Source organism: Acomys minous (assembly GCF_964271855.1).
Source record: "Acomys minous genome assembly, chromosome: 2".
In the NCBI taxonomy this organism is placed as follows: Eukaryota; Metazoa; Chordata; class Mammalia; order Rodentia; family Muridae; genus Acomys; species Acomys minous.
Window position 1 is genome coordinate 78825621 of NC_140484.1, and position 17406 is coordinate 78843026.

Consider the following 17406-nt stretch of genomic DNA (forward strand, 5'->3'; position numbering starts at 1 on the left):
TTTGACTTAGTGTGTCCAATAAACTTTGTTGAGTCAATATTGCTGCAGCCTGGGGACCACTCTGCCTTGCTGTCACTTTTAGTGTGTTGGCATCAGTCTAGGGAAGGACTAGGTCTGTAGGAGGTTTGCAGAGAATTTTTCCAGCTAGGGATGGCAGGGGAGAGACACAGCAGCTTCCCCTACATTACTAGTGAGTTTATTAATTAAATAGCCTTTTTCTTAAGTCATGACTACAGTCAGTAAAAGTTGTATTATTTTAATAATAATAATAATAAAGAAGCTGGCTCCGGCGGTGCACACCTGCTGTCCTAGCACTTGGGAAGTGGAGGCAGGAACATCTGGGTTCAAGGCCACCCTTGACAACATAGAAATTTGAAGCCAGTCTAACCTAGGACAGACCAAAGCAAGGGGCAGGAGAGATGCCTCTTATGTTAAGAGTTCTTGCTGCTCTTTCAAAGGACCTGGGTTAAGGCCGTAACATCTGTGTGTGGTGCTTACATCTGTAACCTCCAATTCCAGGAGATCTAATGCCTCTTTCTGGCCTCCTTGGAAACTTGCACATATGACACACACACACACACACACACACACTGAAACTTCACTGCTATGGGCTCGCTGGATGACCTCGGACAAAGTCCAGAGCCTAAAATAGTAGCCCTAACAACAGCGCCCCCATACCACAGCAGCTGTTTGGTGTAGTCAAATGAGACATGCCCTATTGCTCTTATTATTCCGAGACCTAGTTTTCTTTGCTCCTTCCTGACACCTTGCAGTAACACTCCGGATCAGAATAGTCTCTCTTTTCTCTGAATTCCCAAAAGCACTTTCTCTACCACTGGTCAAAGGTTGAGTGACACTACTCAATCAACAGTGGAGGGTTAGATGTCACTGCTGTGGCTTTTTTTTTTTTTTAATGTAAATCGCCTATTCTTTAGATACAATATGAACTCCTTGGAAAACAAACAAACTGCATTTTGGTCCTTTACGTGACTGAAGTCATTACTCTTGTCTGAGACTTCAAGGTGAAGGTTGTTTTGTTTAACCTGAGTCAACTGTGCGCTTAACACAACGGCTAGGAACTAGGGGTGGCATGGGAGGAAGATTGAGAGTAGAAGAAACAGCAGAAGGAGACGGAGTTAAAAGTATGACATAACCCTCCAAGCTCTTTTCACAGGAGCACTGAGGGTGTCCTGTCATTTCTCTTGTCTTTCTCACACCAGTGGAGCTGAGAGGCGGGAGGGGGTGCTGCGCAGGTGGAACCCCAAAGTCCTCTTCTCACACACCCAGGGATGTAGAGACGGCTAATTACAGGAGTGGAAACAGTTGACTCAAGAATTATCATTCCCAGCCTGCCGCCTTGATTCCAATCTGGAAAGAACTGCCCTGGAATCTTAGGAGTTGGGGTGGGCGGCAGAGGCGGGGCCGGGGCCGAGGGGCGGGGTGACGAGGCTCCGCCCCGGGAGGCCTGCCCAGGCCTGCTGTGCGCGGGCTGTGTGCTCATTTAGGGCTCGGCTCTGGGAAGGTGGCTTGTGGGGCCCGGGTTCGAAGACAGGCGGCAAGATGAGGCGAGCACCAGCATTCCTAAGCGCAGCCGAAGTGCAGGACCACCTCCGCAGCTCCAGCCTTCTCATCCCGCCCCTGGAGGCAGCTCTGGCCAACTTCTCCAGAGGCCCCGATGGAGGGGTCATGCAGCCAGTGCGCACCGTGGTGCCTGTAGCCAAGCACCGAGGGTGAGTGAAGAAAGGACCAGGAGATGGGAGAATGAGGAAGGAAAGACGGAGGAATGCCAAGAGAAGCAGTGGGAGAACGGAGGAGAGGGCTTGCTTGAGCTCTGCTAATGACAGCTGCTGCTGCTTAAGGGGCACTACCCACCGGGCTAGTGCGGGGGGGGGGGGGGCGCTTTACAGGTGCTGTAATTCAACTCGCTGTCCTTGGCAAGGGGGATACGGAGGCTGTTGCTCCGCTGGTTGAAAACTGAGAGGTAAAGTGATTTACTGAAGCGGACACAGCTGTGAAGTGTCAGGGCCGTGATGGCTTTCTGGTCCTGAGCCAACCATGAGTCCTGACCCGGGTAAGGGCAGAGGGGCACAGGACTGAGGGCACAGGGTGCAGCGTGCCAGCGGCGCAGTAATGGAGGAAGATGAATGGGACTTCATAGAACACTGAGACTGCAAGGAGTTGAAACTGCTTTCTCCCCCCCTCCCCCCGTCCACCCTCCCCCCCTCCCCCCAGCTTCCTGGGAGTCATGCCAGCCTACAGTGCAGTGGACGATGCACTCACCACCAAGTTAGTCACCTTCTACGAGGGCCACAGCAACACGTCCACTGTCCCCTCCCACCAGGCTTCAGTGCTGCTCTTTGAGCCCAGCAATGGCTCCCTGCTGGCGGTGAGCAAGTCTCTTTTCCTTTGGGGCAGAGCGGGTAGAGCAAGTCCCCCTGGACTAGAGAGTGTCCCTGAGGCCCAGAATTAAGCCTAGAAGCTAGTGAGACAGCACAGGTGATCTGTGACCAGCATCTGTTTCTAACGACCACTTCTGCCTACAGCGGCTGCCAGCGTGTGGCTGTAGAAATAATCCTGTTATTCGTTCTTATGTGTTTGCTACACACTCAGCTACACCAAATGCACAGTTTGAACTAAAGCAGTAGCTGAGGAAATGTTTGTTCATTGAGTCCCTCCCCATGTGCAGCAGAAGACACGTTGACTTGTAGGTGTCTTCCTGACATTTGTCTGTATTGTTCTAGCAAGGTGTGAAAGGAACAGTAGCTCACATTTCCTCAGTGATTTTTGTGTGTGTTGCGGGGGGCCGGAGGGGGGGGATGATTGGGCAGCTGGGAGGGGGTTGGGAGGGGACATTAAGCCATTACCTGTATAATTAAAAGCACCCAGGAGGTACATAATATTGTTACCCCCTGCTTCAGAGATGAGGAGTGAGTCATATAGTGGCTGTGCTCAACTTACCCTCTAATAGGAAACAAGGCTGGACCTCAAACCTCTTCAATCTAAAGCAATGGTGTACCCAGCCCTAGACTGTTCTACTGCCTTATCTGTGTTTCTTTGTTTCTTTGTTTGTTTGTTTGCTATGTGTCCCAGGCAAATCTCACATACATGATTCTTGTACCTCGGCCTGGCAAGTGCTGAGTATAAACAGGGGACTTCCCCTTCATTTTTGTTGAGCCCCTTGGCTTGAGGTCAGACAGCGGGTCAGTGAAGATCGCTCCTAGGTCCACTTGATTTGCTCTTAGAGTCCTCCGAGCTGGCTCTCCGGCTCCCACCCCCTTTCCTTCGCCTCTGGCTGTCTGAGTCCCTAAGAATTCCAGCTGCCCATTATCCCATTAGAGGACTATCCCATCCAGTGGCAGTAGCGTCTACGCTACTAGATAGCGGGGCTTTGGGGCTTCTTCTGTAGCTATAGGACTCAGCTCCTTCTCCCCCTGTAAAATGAGAAAAATAACAAATAACACTTGCCTTTGAGAGCCGGGCTGATATGCATGGAAAGATGGGCAAAACACTTGGTTCTCTTTGGGCATCAGACCCTCAGAAGCCTTGGAAGCCAAGAGCAGCTTGGTCTCACCCCATAGGGATTCCATTTTCTTGGTTTTCCTTGTACCAGGAATGAGTCCTTGACCACTGAACTGCATCCCCCAAGCCAGAGGGTCAGCTCAAGTCATCCTCAAGGTAGTACTCTGGGAATAGTGTCTTTCCAAAACTCCTGAGATGTGAAGTGTCAATCATATCCCTAAGTTCCACCTCAGCTTGGAGGTCTGAGAATCTCAGGGCAAGAAAACAAGCGGGGTAATGCTCGAGTGGTCGCCGTAGGCAGTGGCTTCCCGCTATGCACTTGCACTTCACGCCTGCAGTCCCCTCTGCGCTGTTGGCACCATCTTTGTTTTCACAGGTCAAGAACCCAGTGGATAGAGATGAGCGCTCAAAGCCTCGTAGCTCAGATCTGAGTGTGTCTCTAAGCCCCACATTCACTGTTGTTTCTATGAAGCTGCCCCTCTGAGGGCACCTTCCTCACTGTCTCTCCTTCCTCCAAGGTCATGGATGGGAACGTCATAACTGCCAAGAGAACAGCAGCCGTGTCTGCCATCGCCACGAAGGTAAGACCAGTGGCTACGTTGTGCTAGCAAAATTAGATCTGGATGGGGAAGCATGCGGAACTTGTCTTCATCTGCCTTTCTTAGTAGCTGGAACTCCACATACCAAATATGAGTGAGTAAGTGAGCACAGTAATTCACAAAATTATTGCCTATGTGCCACATCATTCCAAATACCTCATATGTGCAGTCTCAAAAAGTAGAGTGGAAAGAGATGTGGAGAGAGACACCAGTTGTCAGCATCTGGCCAGTGCACATACGTACACTCAGGCTTGAACATATACACAAATACACAAAAGTTAAGCATAGAATATGATTTGACCTTTTAAATAATTAAATGGGTCTTTAATGTATTATATACCAATTATGAATAAATGTTAATACACATTTAACTACTTTATAACTGTTTATTAATTAGTAAATAATTGGTAGTCCCCTTAGAGTTTGATGAAAAAGAAAAAGTAATACCCTCCAAAACCCATATTGTATGTTAGAAAGATGAAATGAAGCAAAATGAAAAGTATTGGAATAGAAGTGACTTTTTAAAAAATAGGTTCTCACTATATTGCCCAGGCTGGCTTTGAATACGTGGTCTCAAATGGTTCACTTGCCTCGGCCTCCCACCCAGCTAGGTGTACAGGCACACACCGCTGCTTCTGACTAAAGAGGTGACATTTCAAGGGACTCGGAAATGGCCTCCCTGACATGTGAGAGAGGGCCGAAGTCACTGAGGGAAACCCTGGAGGAGCACACAGCACATGGTCAAGCAAGTGGGGCTGTGATGGCCCAGAAGTGTGGAGGTACCCCAGGAGAAAGATGGGGGAGTTTGTAGCATTTAGAATGAAATAATAAGCAGGGATCATGGTGCACACCTGTAATCCCAGAACTCAGGGCTGAGGCAGGAGGATCGCCATGAGTGGTAGGACAGCCTAGCCTATGTGATAAAAACCATATCTCAAAAGACAAAGTAGAGCAAAATGGGGTTTTGTGGGGAAAACTGGAATCTGGTTTTTGTTGTTGTTGTTGTTGTTTTGTTTTGTTTTCATTAATTTAAGACAGACAAGAGCTTAAGATGCTGGTTTTCCTAGGCATAGGGTAAGTGCCATGGCCCAGGGGAGAGTTGGTGTACTAGATCAGGTGTTTAGATTGCTTAGAAGGTGATGTCTCATGAGAAACAACACCTGATATTGACTGCTGTCCTTCACAGGCATGTGCACACACACACATGCATGCACACACGCACGCACGCACACCCATCACATAGAGGCGGTCCTTTTCCAGACCAAATGAGATCTTGACTGTCAAATACTAGCACACAGTAGGTGCTCAATGAAGGCTCCTTCGTTCCTGCCCCTCTCTATAGAGGGCAAATGGAAACAAAGTGACATCCGTGATGTCTACCAGCTCTTGAGGGTTGCTGTACCTCCTGGCCACCTGAAAACACTGACCTTTGCTATGCTGTTTCTCTCAGTTTTTGAAGCCCCCAGGCAGTGATGTGCTGTGCATCCTTGGAGCTGGGGTCCAGGCATACAGTCATTATGAGATCTTCACAGAACAGTTCTCTTTCAAGGAGGTGAGTGACCGGGGTAGGGGAGCAGGGAGATGGGTTGGGGGCCTCTAGATGCTGTCCTACACCGGCTAAGCAGTGGGTCTGAGCCCGGCATAGGTCGTCTTTACCTTTATAGCTTCCCCAGAAGTACTGTAGAGGCCTGATGACCTGTTTGCAGACTCGTGGCCCCCAGAACACACACCTGCGAATGCCACCAGCCACCCAACTGATTCTGTGACATTCCCTGGGTATCAGCTGCATTTCCGGTCCCTTCCTGTGCTTCTTTTAAAAGACTCTGGGAGTCTTTAAGCATTTAGGGCTTTGGACCCAAAATCAGGGGTGAGGCCTGGTGAGGAAATCTTCATCCACTGGCATCAGCAGATCTTCCGCCTTCCCCTGCCACGCCCCTCGCTTTACTGCGAATCTTTAATGATCTTTTTTTTTTTTTTTTCATTTTAATGCATGCCTGTCAGAGGGGTGGAACCAATGCAAATTGTGTGCTTTTATAATAAAAAAAATAATACAGCTATCTTGAGAAATATAGAGTATGAAGAAAAAGAAAACAGAAAACTAGCCATTTACCTGTTTTTAAGATGAGCAAGTAGTTTCTGGGCTTCTCTTCTCTGTATCTTATAGCTTACAGCAGCTTTAACCATGGTGGCTATGCACAGCTGTATACCCTTGTTTTCATCAATGGTACCAACATCACTGTTCCACATTATCTAAATTTTGCATATATTTGCACAGTTTTCTATCAAGAAAAATGACACAGCTATCCAGTGACTTGTGATTGGGCATACTTGTTTGGCTCACCTTGCTTGACAAGCTTTCATGTAAACTTCACTTCTCTATTTACCATGTGTTCTGATGAGAGAGTCTTTGAGCCTTATGTTTAGTTGAAGACCAGTGGCCTCTGACACAGACATTGAAACTGGTTAGTAAACTCACAAGAGCTCAGCCTTTGATGCTGCCAACACCTGCTACCTCCATCCCAGCACCTTCCAGGATTCTGTCTGGCTTCCACAGTTGGGTTTTTTATCTGCCACACCATTCACCTAAAAAACGTTTGCTTTTTAGTCCTTTCTTCCATGACACAGCCCTCTTTTCATGAATCTTGTATCTGCTGCTATTCTAATACAGGGCTTCAAACATGGCCTAAATTCCACTCTGTCTTTGCCCATTTCATAGATGTGGAAACTGAGGCTGAATGAGGGAATATCCTTTCAGGAATAATACCAAGTAAAGGAAGGACTGGTGCCAAGCCTACATGGTCATCGTTGAGGCTGGGTCCTTGATCAAATGTCCATTCTTTAAAGACACCGTTGTCACCACCGTGGAACAGTGTGGGTTGGTGTGGCATAAGCAGTGAAGAAACCCACTAGTGTCCCTTTGTTACCACTATAAGGTGAGAATATGGAACCGCACCAGGGAAAATGCTGAGAAGTTTGCAAGCACAGTGCAAGGAGATGTTCGGGTCTGTTCATCGGTGCAGGAGGCCGTGACAGGTGCTGATGTCATCATCACAGTCACCATGGCAACAGAGCCCATTTTATTTGGTGAATGGGTGAAGCCTGGGGCTCACATCAATGGTGAGTAGAGAGGCTTTGTGCTCCCAGATTGGATCCAGCCTCCATTTGTAAGGTGCTTTCTCCGTCATACAAAATGCTACATGTTTCGGTTTGGGTTTTGGTTTTTTCAGTCAGGGTCTCACTATACATCCTGGCTAGCTTTAAAGTTGCTATCCTCCTGCCTCAGACTCCTGAGTGCTTAGATTATAGATGTCTATCCCCACTTCCATCTGCACCTGCTTTTTAATGGTATCAGAAATGTATGAGCCTAACTCAAGAAGTATAGGCAAGAAGATGGAGGGTTGGAGGCTAGCCTGGGCTACTTACAGACACCCTGTCTCAAAAAAAAAAAAGGCATGGGAAGGATGGGATGGTCCTAAAAACCTGCCTCATAATGTGAAAAGAAAATTAAATGTAAAACTGGTGAATAGTTCACTAATTAATGTCCTGTGACAAGTAACATTGCTACAAATGGTCAACTACAACTTCATTCTTAAATGTGATTGAAACCTTAATGGACAAGCAAATAACGCTTCATTTTGGCTTGTTTGATTTGACATTTTGAGACAAAGTTTCTCTGTATACTTGTAATTTTTCCCTCTTGGGCCTCCCAAGATTTACATGGCAGGCCTAATTCACCACCCTCGCCTGAATAGTTTGTTCTTAACATATAGGACTATAAACAATTTCCAAAAGTACTTACAGTACAAAAAGGATTTAATGTGGCATATGGATGCTTTTAGTATGTGAAATAGGAAGTGTGGTGGGAGGATATTCTAAGCATAAGGACACTTGGGGCCTCTGAAGATCTTCAAATAACCCTAGAGATTATAGCAAGAGATGGGCTGCATAAAATACTTAACTGTTGTAGTGCTGTCCTGAATTCTCTATGTGTGTGTGCATGTGTACCCGTAAGTGTTTGTAGTGTGTGCTGATATTGGATGCCTGCCACAGTTACTCTCCACCTTGAAATAGGTCTCTTGCTGAATCCAACACTCACTAGTTAGCCAGACTGTCTGGCTAGAAAATGCTAGGGATCACCTATTTCTGTCTGCTGCCCACCCACTCCACAGTGTCACAGACATGCATAACCATGGCCACATTTTTTACATGGGTGCTAAGTACATGATTCCACAGCAAGTATGTTACTGTTTACTATCTTTATAATCCCCTCAATTATGACAGATACATGTATTATGTATGTATATATACACATACTACATGATATATGAATATATTATATATAATATATATGTTAGATAATGTCACTTAATCCTTACAGCAACCTTATGAGATAGGAAACAGTAATTATCATGACCCCTGTTTTATAAGTGGGTACAAAGAGAGATTAAGTAACTTTCAAGAGTCAGAGACTCTCGGGGCAGGGTTGGGTTTGAACTGAGGTAGTCTGTCCTCAAAGCTGGGTTCTTGACCAGTACTTAACTCTATTTTCCAATAAGGAGTCTGGCTTCCTGTGGCTGGGCAGACAGACAGCAGAGGATTGAGGACAGTAGCGGTGCTCCGCTGAGTAATGACAAGGCCATGGTGTCATCTCAGAAGCTGAGAGCTCTGCACACACAGGCATGTGGGAAGCAGGAGTCAAGTCAAGAGATTGTGTGTTCCTTCCTAAGTGTTTACCACATGCCAGCCACTGTTCTAGTGATGGGAGATGCCACAGGAAGTGGAGCATCCAAGGGCATACCTTTCCTGTTGGCTTTATTCTAGTGATGGGAGATGCCACAGGAAATGGAGCATCCAAGGGCATACCTTTCCTGTCGGCTTTATTCTAGTGATGGGAGATGAGAAACCAAACAATAAAGACTTGGGTAGTTTCTGCTTGTGAGGAGCCTGTGCTGCCAGCAGGGGCTGGCAGTAGAAGCAGAAGAGGAAAGTTGAGGTGGATCCTTTTGATCCACTTACCTGGGGAGCTGCCCGGAGAGTTGAGTTTAGGTTGTGACCAAATGGTAAAGAAGAGCAAGTCGTGTCAAGAGCTGAAGGGAGGATGTCCCAGGCAAAATAAAGATTACAAGCTAGGGCCCCTAGGGAGAATGAACACAACAATTTAAAGACAAGGCCAAAGTGAAGTCAAGGTCTCAGTCTGCAGGGAACTGACCTCATGACACAGGTCCAGGAAGAGGTGGCTCAAAGTGTGCTTCTTGGGATCAGAACTGTCTGGGAGGACTTGGGAAACCAAGAAGGACAGTGACAGTTCTTGGTGGAATGTGTTCCCTGGAGCAGAACTGAACCTGCAGCCGACTGACTTGGCTTTTGTTTTCTGTTTCAAACTTAATACAACACACTGAGAGTACGCTCAAGGTTAGGCTGGGCTTAAAGTCTCACTAAGGTGAAATCTGTGTCCACTAGCCTATACTCTTAGTCTCAGGGGTCCTATTTCAGGGTCAGATGCTAGCAGGACTCAACCCCTTACATTACAGAGCAGAGGAGCTGCAGGGAACTCTCCATTGCTAAGCACTTTCCACCCTCCTTGCTATGTGGACCCACCATCCCCAAAGATAGACAGATAGATAGATAGACAGACAGACAGACAGACAGATAGATGATAGATCTAGAAAAAGATGGCCTGATATAGCATCAAGATACTTCTTTTTGTGTTCCATTAACCCAGAACAAATTTGTTTTATGTGTTCACAGAGCCTTAAATATGCTTTATTAACAGTGTCCCAGTAATAACAGTGAAACACCAAGGACAGGTTTTACTTGTTCACAGAGCTACTAAAGGACAGGTCTGACTGTAACCTCCCCCCAACATTACACTTCCCTACTCCTGTCCCCACATCCCGTTCATCTCATCAAGAGTCCTCCAAGACCTTCACTCTTTCTAGCCCTGATGAAGCAAGGCCAAGTTCTGATTTGAGTCAATCTGCTGACTGGCTGTTTGGTCCACTTGCATCTGCCTGTGTGGCCTCACACAGCCTTTTGTGTATTCACTAGGCTCTAGGCAGTGGCTGTCTGTAGAAAGTGGGGGAGGGAGGAGCCCCAGAAACTAGAGGCTTTTCCCCATCACCTAATGATTTATTTACAAGCTTCATTAGCGGGGACTTTTATTCTATAGAATCATCCCCCACCAGCCTTCAGAATGAGCATCATTACTACATTGCTCTCTGAAAACTGGAGCTCAGAATAACACCGAGGAACTGGACAGCACTACAAGAAGGCACATAAGTGCTGCCTTGTACGTAGACAAAATTTTATAATAGTTTCAAAGACTAGCTAGCTACCCTGGGGCTGGCTCCAGCCATCAGACTGCTTTGTTTGGACCACAGAGAAATCCAGAAAGAAGGTATATAAATAGATTTCCTGCTCCTCTCCATGAACAACAGGGAGGGAGGGCGTCCAGTAACTGTGGCTATGCACTCACACATAGTAGCCGGCAGCTGGAGCTGGACAAGGACTGTCCCCTGGAGAAGCACCCCAGGACAGCAGCATTTCCAGTCCATCTGTTGGCTTTGTTGCTGTTCATTTCTTCCTGGCTCTACAGGCATGTGGTTGCAGCCTGTGCGTTATCCTGTGTCCTTGAAGCAGAAGGCGTGATGATTCATTACCCCAGTCTCTGCAGAGGGACGCGGTCAATGATCAAGGCCGAATAGTCAGTTTATGTTTTGTAGGGTTTTTTTTCTCCTCCCACTCCTCCTTTTCTTTCTCCTTATCCTCTTCCTTAAAAAAAAATGTGTTTGTGTACACTTGCACGCCACCACACACACGTGAAAGTCAGAGGACAAACTCAGCTGTCGGTTCTGGCTCCTCCCACTTTGCTTGAGACAGCATGTTTTATTGCTCACCTGTGTGTTCTCCTAGCCCAAGAGGTGCCAGGGCTAGGCACCTCCTGATTCTCACACAGACCTTGGGATTATGATGTGCACTGAGGCATCCAGCTTTCTGTGTGTTCTGGAGAGTTGTGTTTGCATGGCATGTGCTTTACCCACTAGGACATCCCCCGTCATCAGTGTTCTTTGTGTCGAGGCAATCTCAAGTCCAGGTTTCCTTTTCCTTCCCTCCTGGCAGTACTGGCATTGAGCTTAGGGGTTTACACGTGCAGGGCACGTGCCGTGCCACTGAGCTAGTTACAGCTCTCCCAATTGTTTTCTTATTATGGCTTCTTCGTGGCCTTAACATTGCGCTCTTTGTCACGATGAGAGAAAAGGCAGTTTCAGGTTATGAGCAGGAATGACTGAGGAACAACCCAACCAGAGATAAGGAGCAGTGGGTCCCTTTGCATGGTTTCTACAATTAGCTGTCACTCCCAGCAAGAAAGAGACCCTTGAGTGAAAGCCTAGGACTCTCTGTGACCCAGATTCACTGGTGACCTGGTAGGCCCCACTCTCTTTACAGTTTCAATGTGTGCATCTGTGAATGCAATCAGACACTAAAGAGTATGTGCGATACATAAACAGCATATATGGAAATGCAACACAGACAGTATTTACCCTTTAAATGAATGATGGGCTGGAGAGATGGCTCGGCGGTTAAAACTGTGTACCGCTCTTGCAGAGGACTCAAGTTCTGCTCCTTCCTCCCATGTTGAGTGGCTCACAACTGCCTATGATTCCAGTTTTAAGGACCATCTGACACTTCCTCAAGTACCTGTCCTTACATGCACATACCCCCCACACCTGACACATGCACACAAAGTTAAAATAATAAAAATAAATGTTTGTTAATGAGTGCTTCTAGTGACCCTGGGGCTCCCTAGGCAGCCAGCTGAGCCCAGGCAGCAAGCTTTGTGTCCCAGGGAGGGGCTTTGTTGCACAAAACAAAGAAGGCTGCCATGTTGAGGAACAACACCCTTAACCTCTGGTCTTCAGATAGACATGCACCTGCCCACACACACACACAAATAATTTTTAAAAGAAGGAGGAAAATGGTAGGTGTTGTTTTTAATAAGTATTCTATCTTACTTATTGGGAAAACCTTGGTCTAGAAGATGAGAAGGTATTTGCGTCTAAATATCCCAACTGGTCCCCTGCTCAACTCTCTCTACTAATGTGCCCTAGGGATTTCCTGGACTCAGAGTCTGTTGTTGTCTCGTAGCTGTTGGAGCCAGCAGACCTGACTGGCGAGAGCTGGATGACGAGCTCATGAAACAAGCGGTGCTCTATGTGGACTCCCGGGAGGCTGCCCTGAAGGAGTCAGGAGACGTTCTGTTGTCAGGGGTGAGCCTCTCTCTCATCAGCAGAACCACTGGCTGGCCCTGGTTTGGTTCCCAGGGTTTCACTGCCTTCCCCCTCCGGAGACCTTGGTCACCTCACCTGCTAGTAAGGAAGGCATTCCTAAAGATCGTGCAACACTGTTTAATCCCATTCCAGAAAAAACATAGCCATATGGCTGTGTCATGTGTCATCCTGTCCTTCTGCCTGGAGGGAGAATTGATTTCTTTTCTGGCTTGCTGTGCATAGGCAGTAGGATGGGAAGCCTGTAGCAACCTGGAAATCTTAATAAAACTATGTGTCCCCTGGATGCCCATTGCCACTTAGAATTGGTTTACGGAAGCAAGCAGAGGCTGCCAAAGTGCATGGTCAGATAATAGCACAGAAGTTTCTTCACAGATGGAGACCTGGTAGACAGGCACCCAGACACAATGATCTCTGTGTTCATGGCATCAAAAACACAGGGCTTTCCCCAAAGGATATCAAAGGGCATCAGTTCATAGGCGGTCTTTTTAAAAATCAATTTTATTCTCTTTACATAAACGATTCAAATTTATCTCTATTCATGGGTGTCCTTTGCTGACTTCAGAAGCTAGCTGTGCATGAGATAGTGGCTTCAGCCCTAGTTAGTATGCATTTGTTTTACAGGCTGACATCTTTGCAGAGCTTGGAGAAGTGGTGTCAGGTGTGCAGCCTGCACACTGTGAGAAGACCACAGTGTTCAAGTCTTTGGGTAAGGCCCATGAATTATTCCCTGGGCACAAATCCAACCAAAGCAAAGGGCAGGGGAACGGGGAAGTGAATGGGTTACCAGCTCTGTGGGCAGACCATTTGGAAATCCTTGCAGAGTCCATCGTTTGGATCAATCATTTACATGTCTGGGTGGAGTAGCTAAGCCCATGAACTCTGGAGTTGGGCAAGCCTGGATTATATTCCTTTTATGTCATGCACTGGATATGTGACCTTAGGCAAGTGACCTGATGTCTCAGAGCCACAGTTCCTTCAACACCTGTTACCTTGTGCTCTTGTGACAGTTCAGTGAGATATACAAGAAAACTAATTTGCACACAGCCGATGTTGTACTAAATCACCTGTTTAGTCATAAATGAATTCAGAAGTTGATATCCATCAGAGGAAGAGCTCAGGGAACAGTGCTGTTAGCAGCTAAAGGGAAGTGGCAGAGGCGCCTGACTTAAAGGAGACTGAGACAGGAAGTGTACCATCTGAGACCCCTTCCTTACCCTCCCACTTGATGCTTAATAACAGGCCATCATGAGGAGCTGCAAGCTACATCAACTGATCTGGGGAGAAACTTGATGAAGGGTGGGCTCCCAGTGGACAGTCTACCCCTTGGATTAACTCTCCCATTCCTCCATATTTAAAGAAACAAGTGATATGGGAACCAAAGGAGTAATCAGCTATTTCACTTACATTTTAAAAATTATTGATTATTGGTAAATAGACCACCAGGGCTCCTCAACAGTGCTTTCTGCCCCAAGATCTTTCATACTTCTTCATATTTGCTATAGTTTAAAAAGTACTTGGGATGGCTGGGTGTGGTGGCACACACCTTTAATCCCAGCACTAGAGAGACAGAGGTAGATTTCTGAATTCAAGGCTAGTCTGATCAATGAAGCAAGTTCCAATATAACCATGGTTATAGAGAGAACCCCTGCTTCGAAAGAACAAAATAAAGGAGTGTTCTGGCCAGTTGTGTGACACTATGGTAAAACAGTATTGGCTTGACCTGAGCTCATAATGCTGTGACCCCATGCATAAAGTCTGCGTAAGATTGAGCCTGAATGGGGGAATGGAGCTCATTAAGTCTCACCCTCTAGCTTAGAAGTTATTGGCCAGCTGATGGCAGATTGAGGTTGAAGAGTCTGTTTTCTTCAGGCATGTGGCCTTTGAGGATACCATGCATATACAAGAAACACCCAAGGAACTTAATTAAAAAAAAAAAAAAGCAGGTAGTGGAGAGGGAAAATGATGGAGAGATGGGAAGGAATTGGAGGCAAGGAAAGAGTATGATCAAAACATACTGTGTGTGTGTGTGTGTGTGTGTGTGTGTGTGTGTATGTGTGTGTGTGTGTGTGATAATATTATGTGATTTAAAAAAAGTATGCATGTATACCATCAGCTAGCATCTGGGCCTTTACAGGTAGCTAAGTATTTTATTTAATTCCTTGTGTACTAGAAGACCAACGAAGGTAGTAAACTTCATCTAGTGCCTGGTCCAGTGATGGTCTACTGATCCAGTAGAGTCTGGAAGGTTAGCTGCCCCCACTAAAAAGACAAAGACTGCAGGAATCTGCTCTTTTGGCAAGTTTTGTATTCTAACCTCAGGTGATAGGTGTATTGACACACCTCCTCCTCTAGCTAATGTTTGCTGAGCTGCTCATACCCACTGGATAAAAAAATTAAGGTGCATATCTTAAAATTGCAGATTGAATATGCATTATATGAAATACTTGTGCCCACAAGTGTCTCATGTTGGATCTTTTTTGTACCATGGAGAAAGTTTGTAGATGGTTGACTGACTAAACCCTCGCCCCACCCTCTACTCATGATGCAAACCTGATCCCAAACTGGAAAACTTTTGAATGTTAACATTATCTCAGAGTTTCAGACTATATAATGTTTAAGACTACAGATTTTTGGATTAGGGATATTCAACATTTCAAAGACAAATGGGAGATGCTAAAGAAAGATACAGGATTTGTAATGGTCCAGGGTTAGCAAAATGTAGGCCTGTGGGTCCAGCCCTGCCAACTACCTATAGTTGTATGAGCTTTGAACTACAAATAATGTCTACATTTTTAAATGATTGGGGTGCAGTAAATAAAGAATTGCTGTCAGGATGCACTGAAAAATGATGAGAGAGACTGGGTGGGAATGCAGTTTAGTCAGGGAAATGCTTGCACACAGCAGGAAGAGCTGAATGTGAGGCCCCGAGACTCAGACGTGGCAGCCCATGGCTGGGCCTGTACTTCTGCGGTTGTGGAGGCAGAAACAGAAAGATCCCTGGGACTCACTGGCCAGCTAGTCTAGCCCAAGCAGTGAACTCAGTGAGAGGTCCTGTGTCAGAAGAAAACAAAACAAAACAACAAAAAAAAACAAATAAGATGAACAAATGGGCTGAGAAAGAGGAAGATAACTAGCACCAAGCCAGGCCTCCACACACACAGGGGGAGGGGATGGAGAGGGAGGTGAATTCAAGTGGTAGTGTTCATAAAAAAAAAAAAATCTTACCAAAACACAGGCAGTCTCACTTGCTTTGTGACCTGGGGCTACTTTCCCACTGTGAGGGCAGAACTGAGCCAAGGTAACGGAGACCACATGAGTCACAGAGCTTAAACTATCCATGGAGCCTCAGCTGAAAAGCTGTTTACATCCAAACTAGACCTTGGAGGTTCTGAAATGTGGGTTTCTTGCTTAGCATCATATTCCTTTCTGTGACTAGCCCTTCGTACACTGAGTCTGTGTGACCCTATGGGTAGTAGTTGCAGTTATCACTATGGACTTTAGCAGTATCCCCATCAGAAGACTGCCAAGGGTGTTTTGGGCAAAGTCATTCTGACAAAATAAAATGAAGCAAATTTCTGTCCATTCCAGGCATGGCAGTGGAAGACCTGGTTGCAGCCAAACTAGTGTATGATTCCTGGTCATCTGGCAAGTGAGGTGAAGGAGCTGTGGCTGAAACGGACAGCATGGCTCAAATTGCTCTCAAAATGTCTAGATCAGATAAGGAAGCCCAGTCCCCAGTTAACTGTAGTGATTGTTATTCTCAGATACTGGCATCCCCGGTCATGTTTGTTACATGGGTAATGGCCACACCACCTATCCTTAAGCCTACTACCTTTGTATATCTCTGAAATAAATCATGTCCAGTTCTTCAGTGTGTCCTTTGTAACTTCCTGCGGCAAAGAAATGAAGGGGCCAAGTGTTCACTCAGTCCCTAGAGGAGGTAGAATCATATTTTCTCCATTTTAATTGAATATAACTTACCATAAAATCCCTCCCCTCCCTCTCTCTCTCCCTCTCTCCCTCCCTCCCTCTGTATTTTGTTCTTTTTCTCTCTCCATCTCTCCTTTCTCCCTCTCTCTCTGCGTGTGCACGCACATGTGAGTGCGCTAGGGAATCAGTCCCACAGCCTCCCACATGCCAGGCAAACATGCTGCCTCTAAGGTACATCCCTAGCCCAGCTCAAGACTTGAAGATGTACAGTTCAATGAGTTTCGGTGAGGTTTGTACAGAAACATCCGGAATTACCCCAGCCCCTGAAGAAACCTGTTTCTCAACAGTGTCCCTGCCCCATTCCTTCCTCCCAGCCTCTGGTTTCTACTGTTACCAGATTTGCCTTGCCATGAACTCCAATCACATGTTTCGTAGCTTTGTGTGTCTATTTTAAATGTTTAAAGAAACACAGATAAGGGGGTTCCTTTGGTCATGGGTAGTAGAAGCCACAATGTGGTTCACTTGAGTCTAAGTGATGGGGAAAGGAATCCATTGATTCTTTATAACTAAACCTAGAGGCCCCACAAAGAGAACATGTCTCATGACCACTAGATCTTTAAAAAACATCAGTAGTCCCATATTTAAGCTCATTCCTCCCAATCCAACGACACCCGCCCTTCGCCCCCGCCGCCGCCGCTATGTAAGTTAGCATAAGACATGGTGACAGTGTCTCGGGAGGTTTCCAGAGAACTGGAGGGGATCCAGGCATCTACAGTGATGATGACATGTGACAGAGGCAGGCTCAGTGCCCAAAACCTCTGAATTCCTTCCTATGACAACTGCTTTTATGCACCCTATTGAGGACAAGTACCACCTCAGCTTATTCCACAACAAAACACAGTCTTTGTAAAGAAGTATCCCTTCGTGTTGAATCCATTCACTGGGGAGAAATGAGTGAATTCACCACATCTGAGCATCTGTATCTTACATGAAGCCTCTTGAAGTAGCTTGGATGTGAATGGGAAATCAGCTGGGTGAAAATATTATGCACACAGTCAATGGTAAATTCT

The 17406-nt window shown here is 46.3% G+C and overlaps 1 protein-coding gene across 1 annotated transcript; it reads left to right on the forward strand.

Moving 5' to 3' along the window:
- The first annotated feature begins 1457 nt into the window (after positions 1 to 1457).
- On the forward strand, positions 1458 to 16273 carry CRYM (crystallin mu). The gene is made up of 8 exons (XM_084772134.1): positions 1458 to 1730; positions 2233 to 2386; positions 4038 to 4100; positions 5569 to 5670; positions 7052 to 7235; positions 12264 to 12385; positions 13028 to 13112; positions 15995 to 16273. Exons 1-8 carry the CDS (start codon positions 1561 to 1563, stop codon positions 16057 to 16059), a joined length of 945 nt encoding a protein of 314 aa, XP_084628260.1. The 5' UTR covers positions 1458 to 1560; the 3' UTR covers positions 16060 to 16273.
- The last annotated feature ends 1133 nt before the right edge of the window (positions 16274 to 17406 follow it).

Coding starts and splice junctions, on each gene's coding strand:
- CRYM (XM_084772134.1), top strand. CDS start 1,561: ATGAGGCGAGCACCAGCATTCCTAAGCGCAGCCGAAGTGCAGGACCAC. Junction 4,101..5,568: donor TGTCTGCCATCGCCACGAAG/GTAAGACCAGTG, acceptor TGTTTCTCTCAG/TTTTTGAAGCCCCCAGGCAG. Junction 5,671..7,051: donor AACAGTTCTCTTTCAAGGAG/GTGAGTGACCGG, acceptor TACCACTATAAG/GTGAGAATATGGAACCGCAC.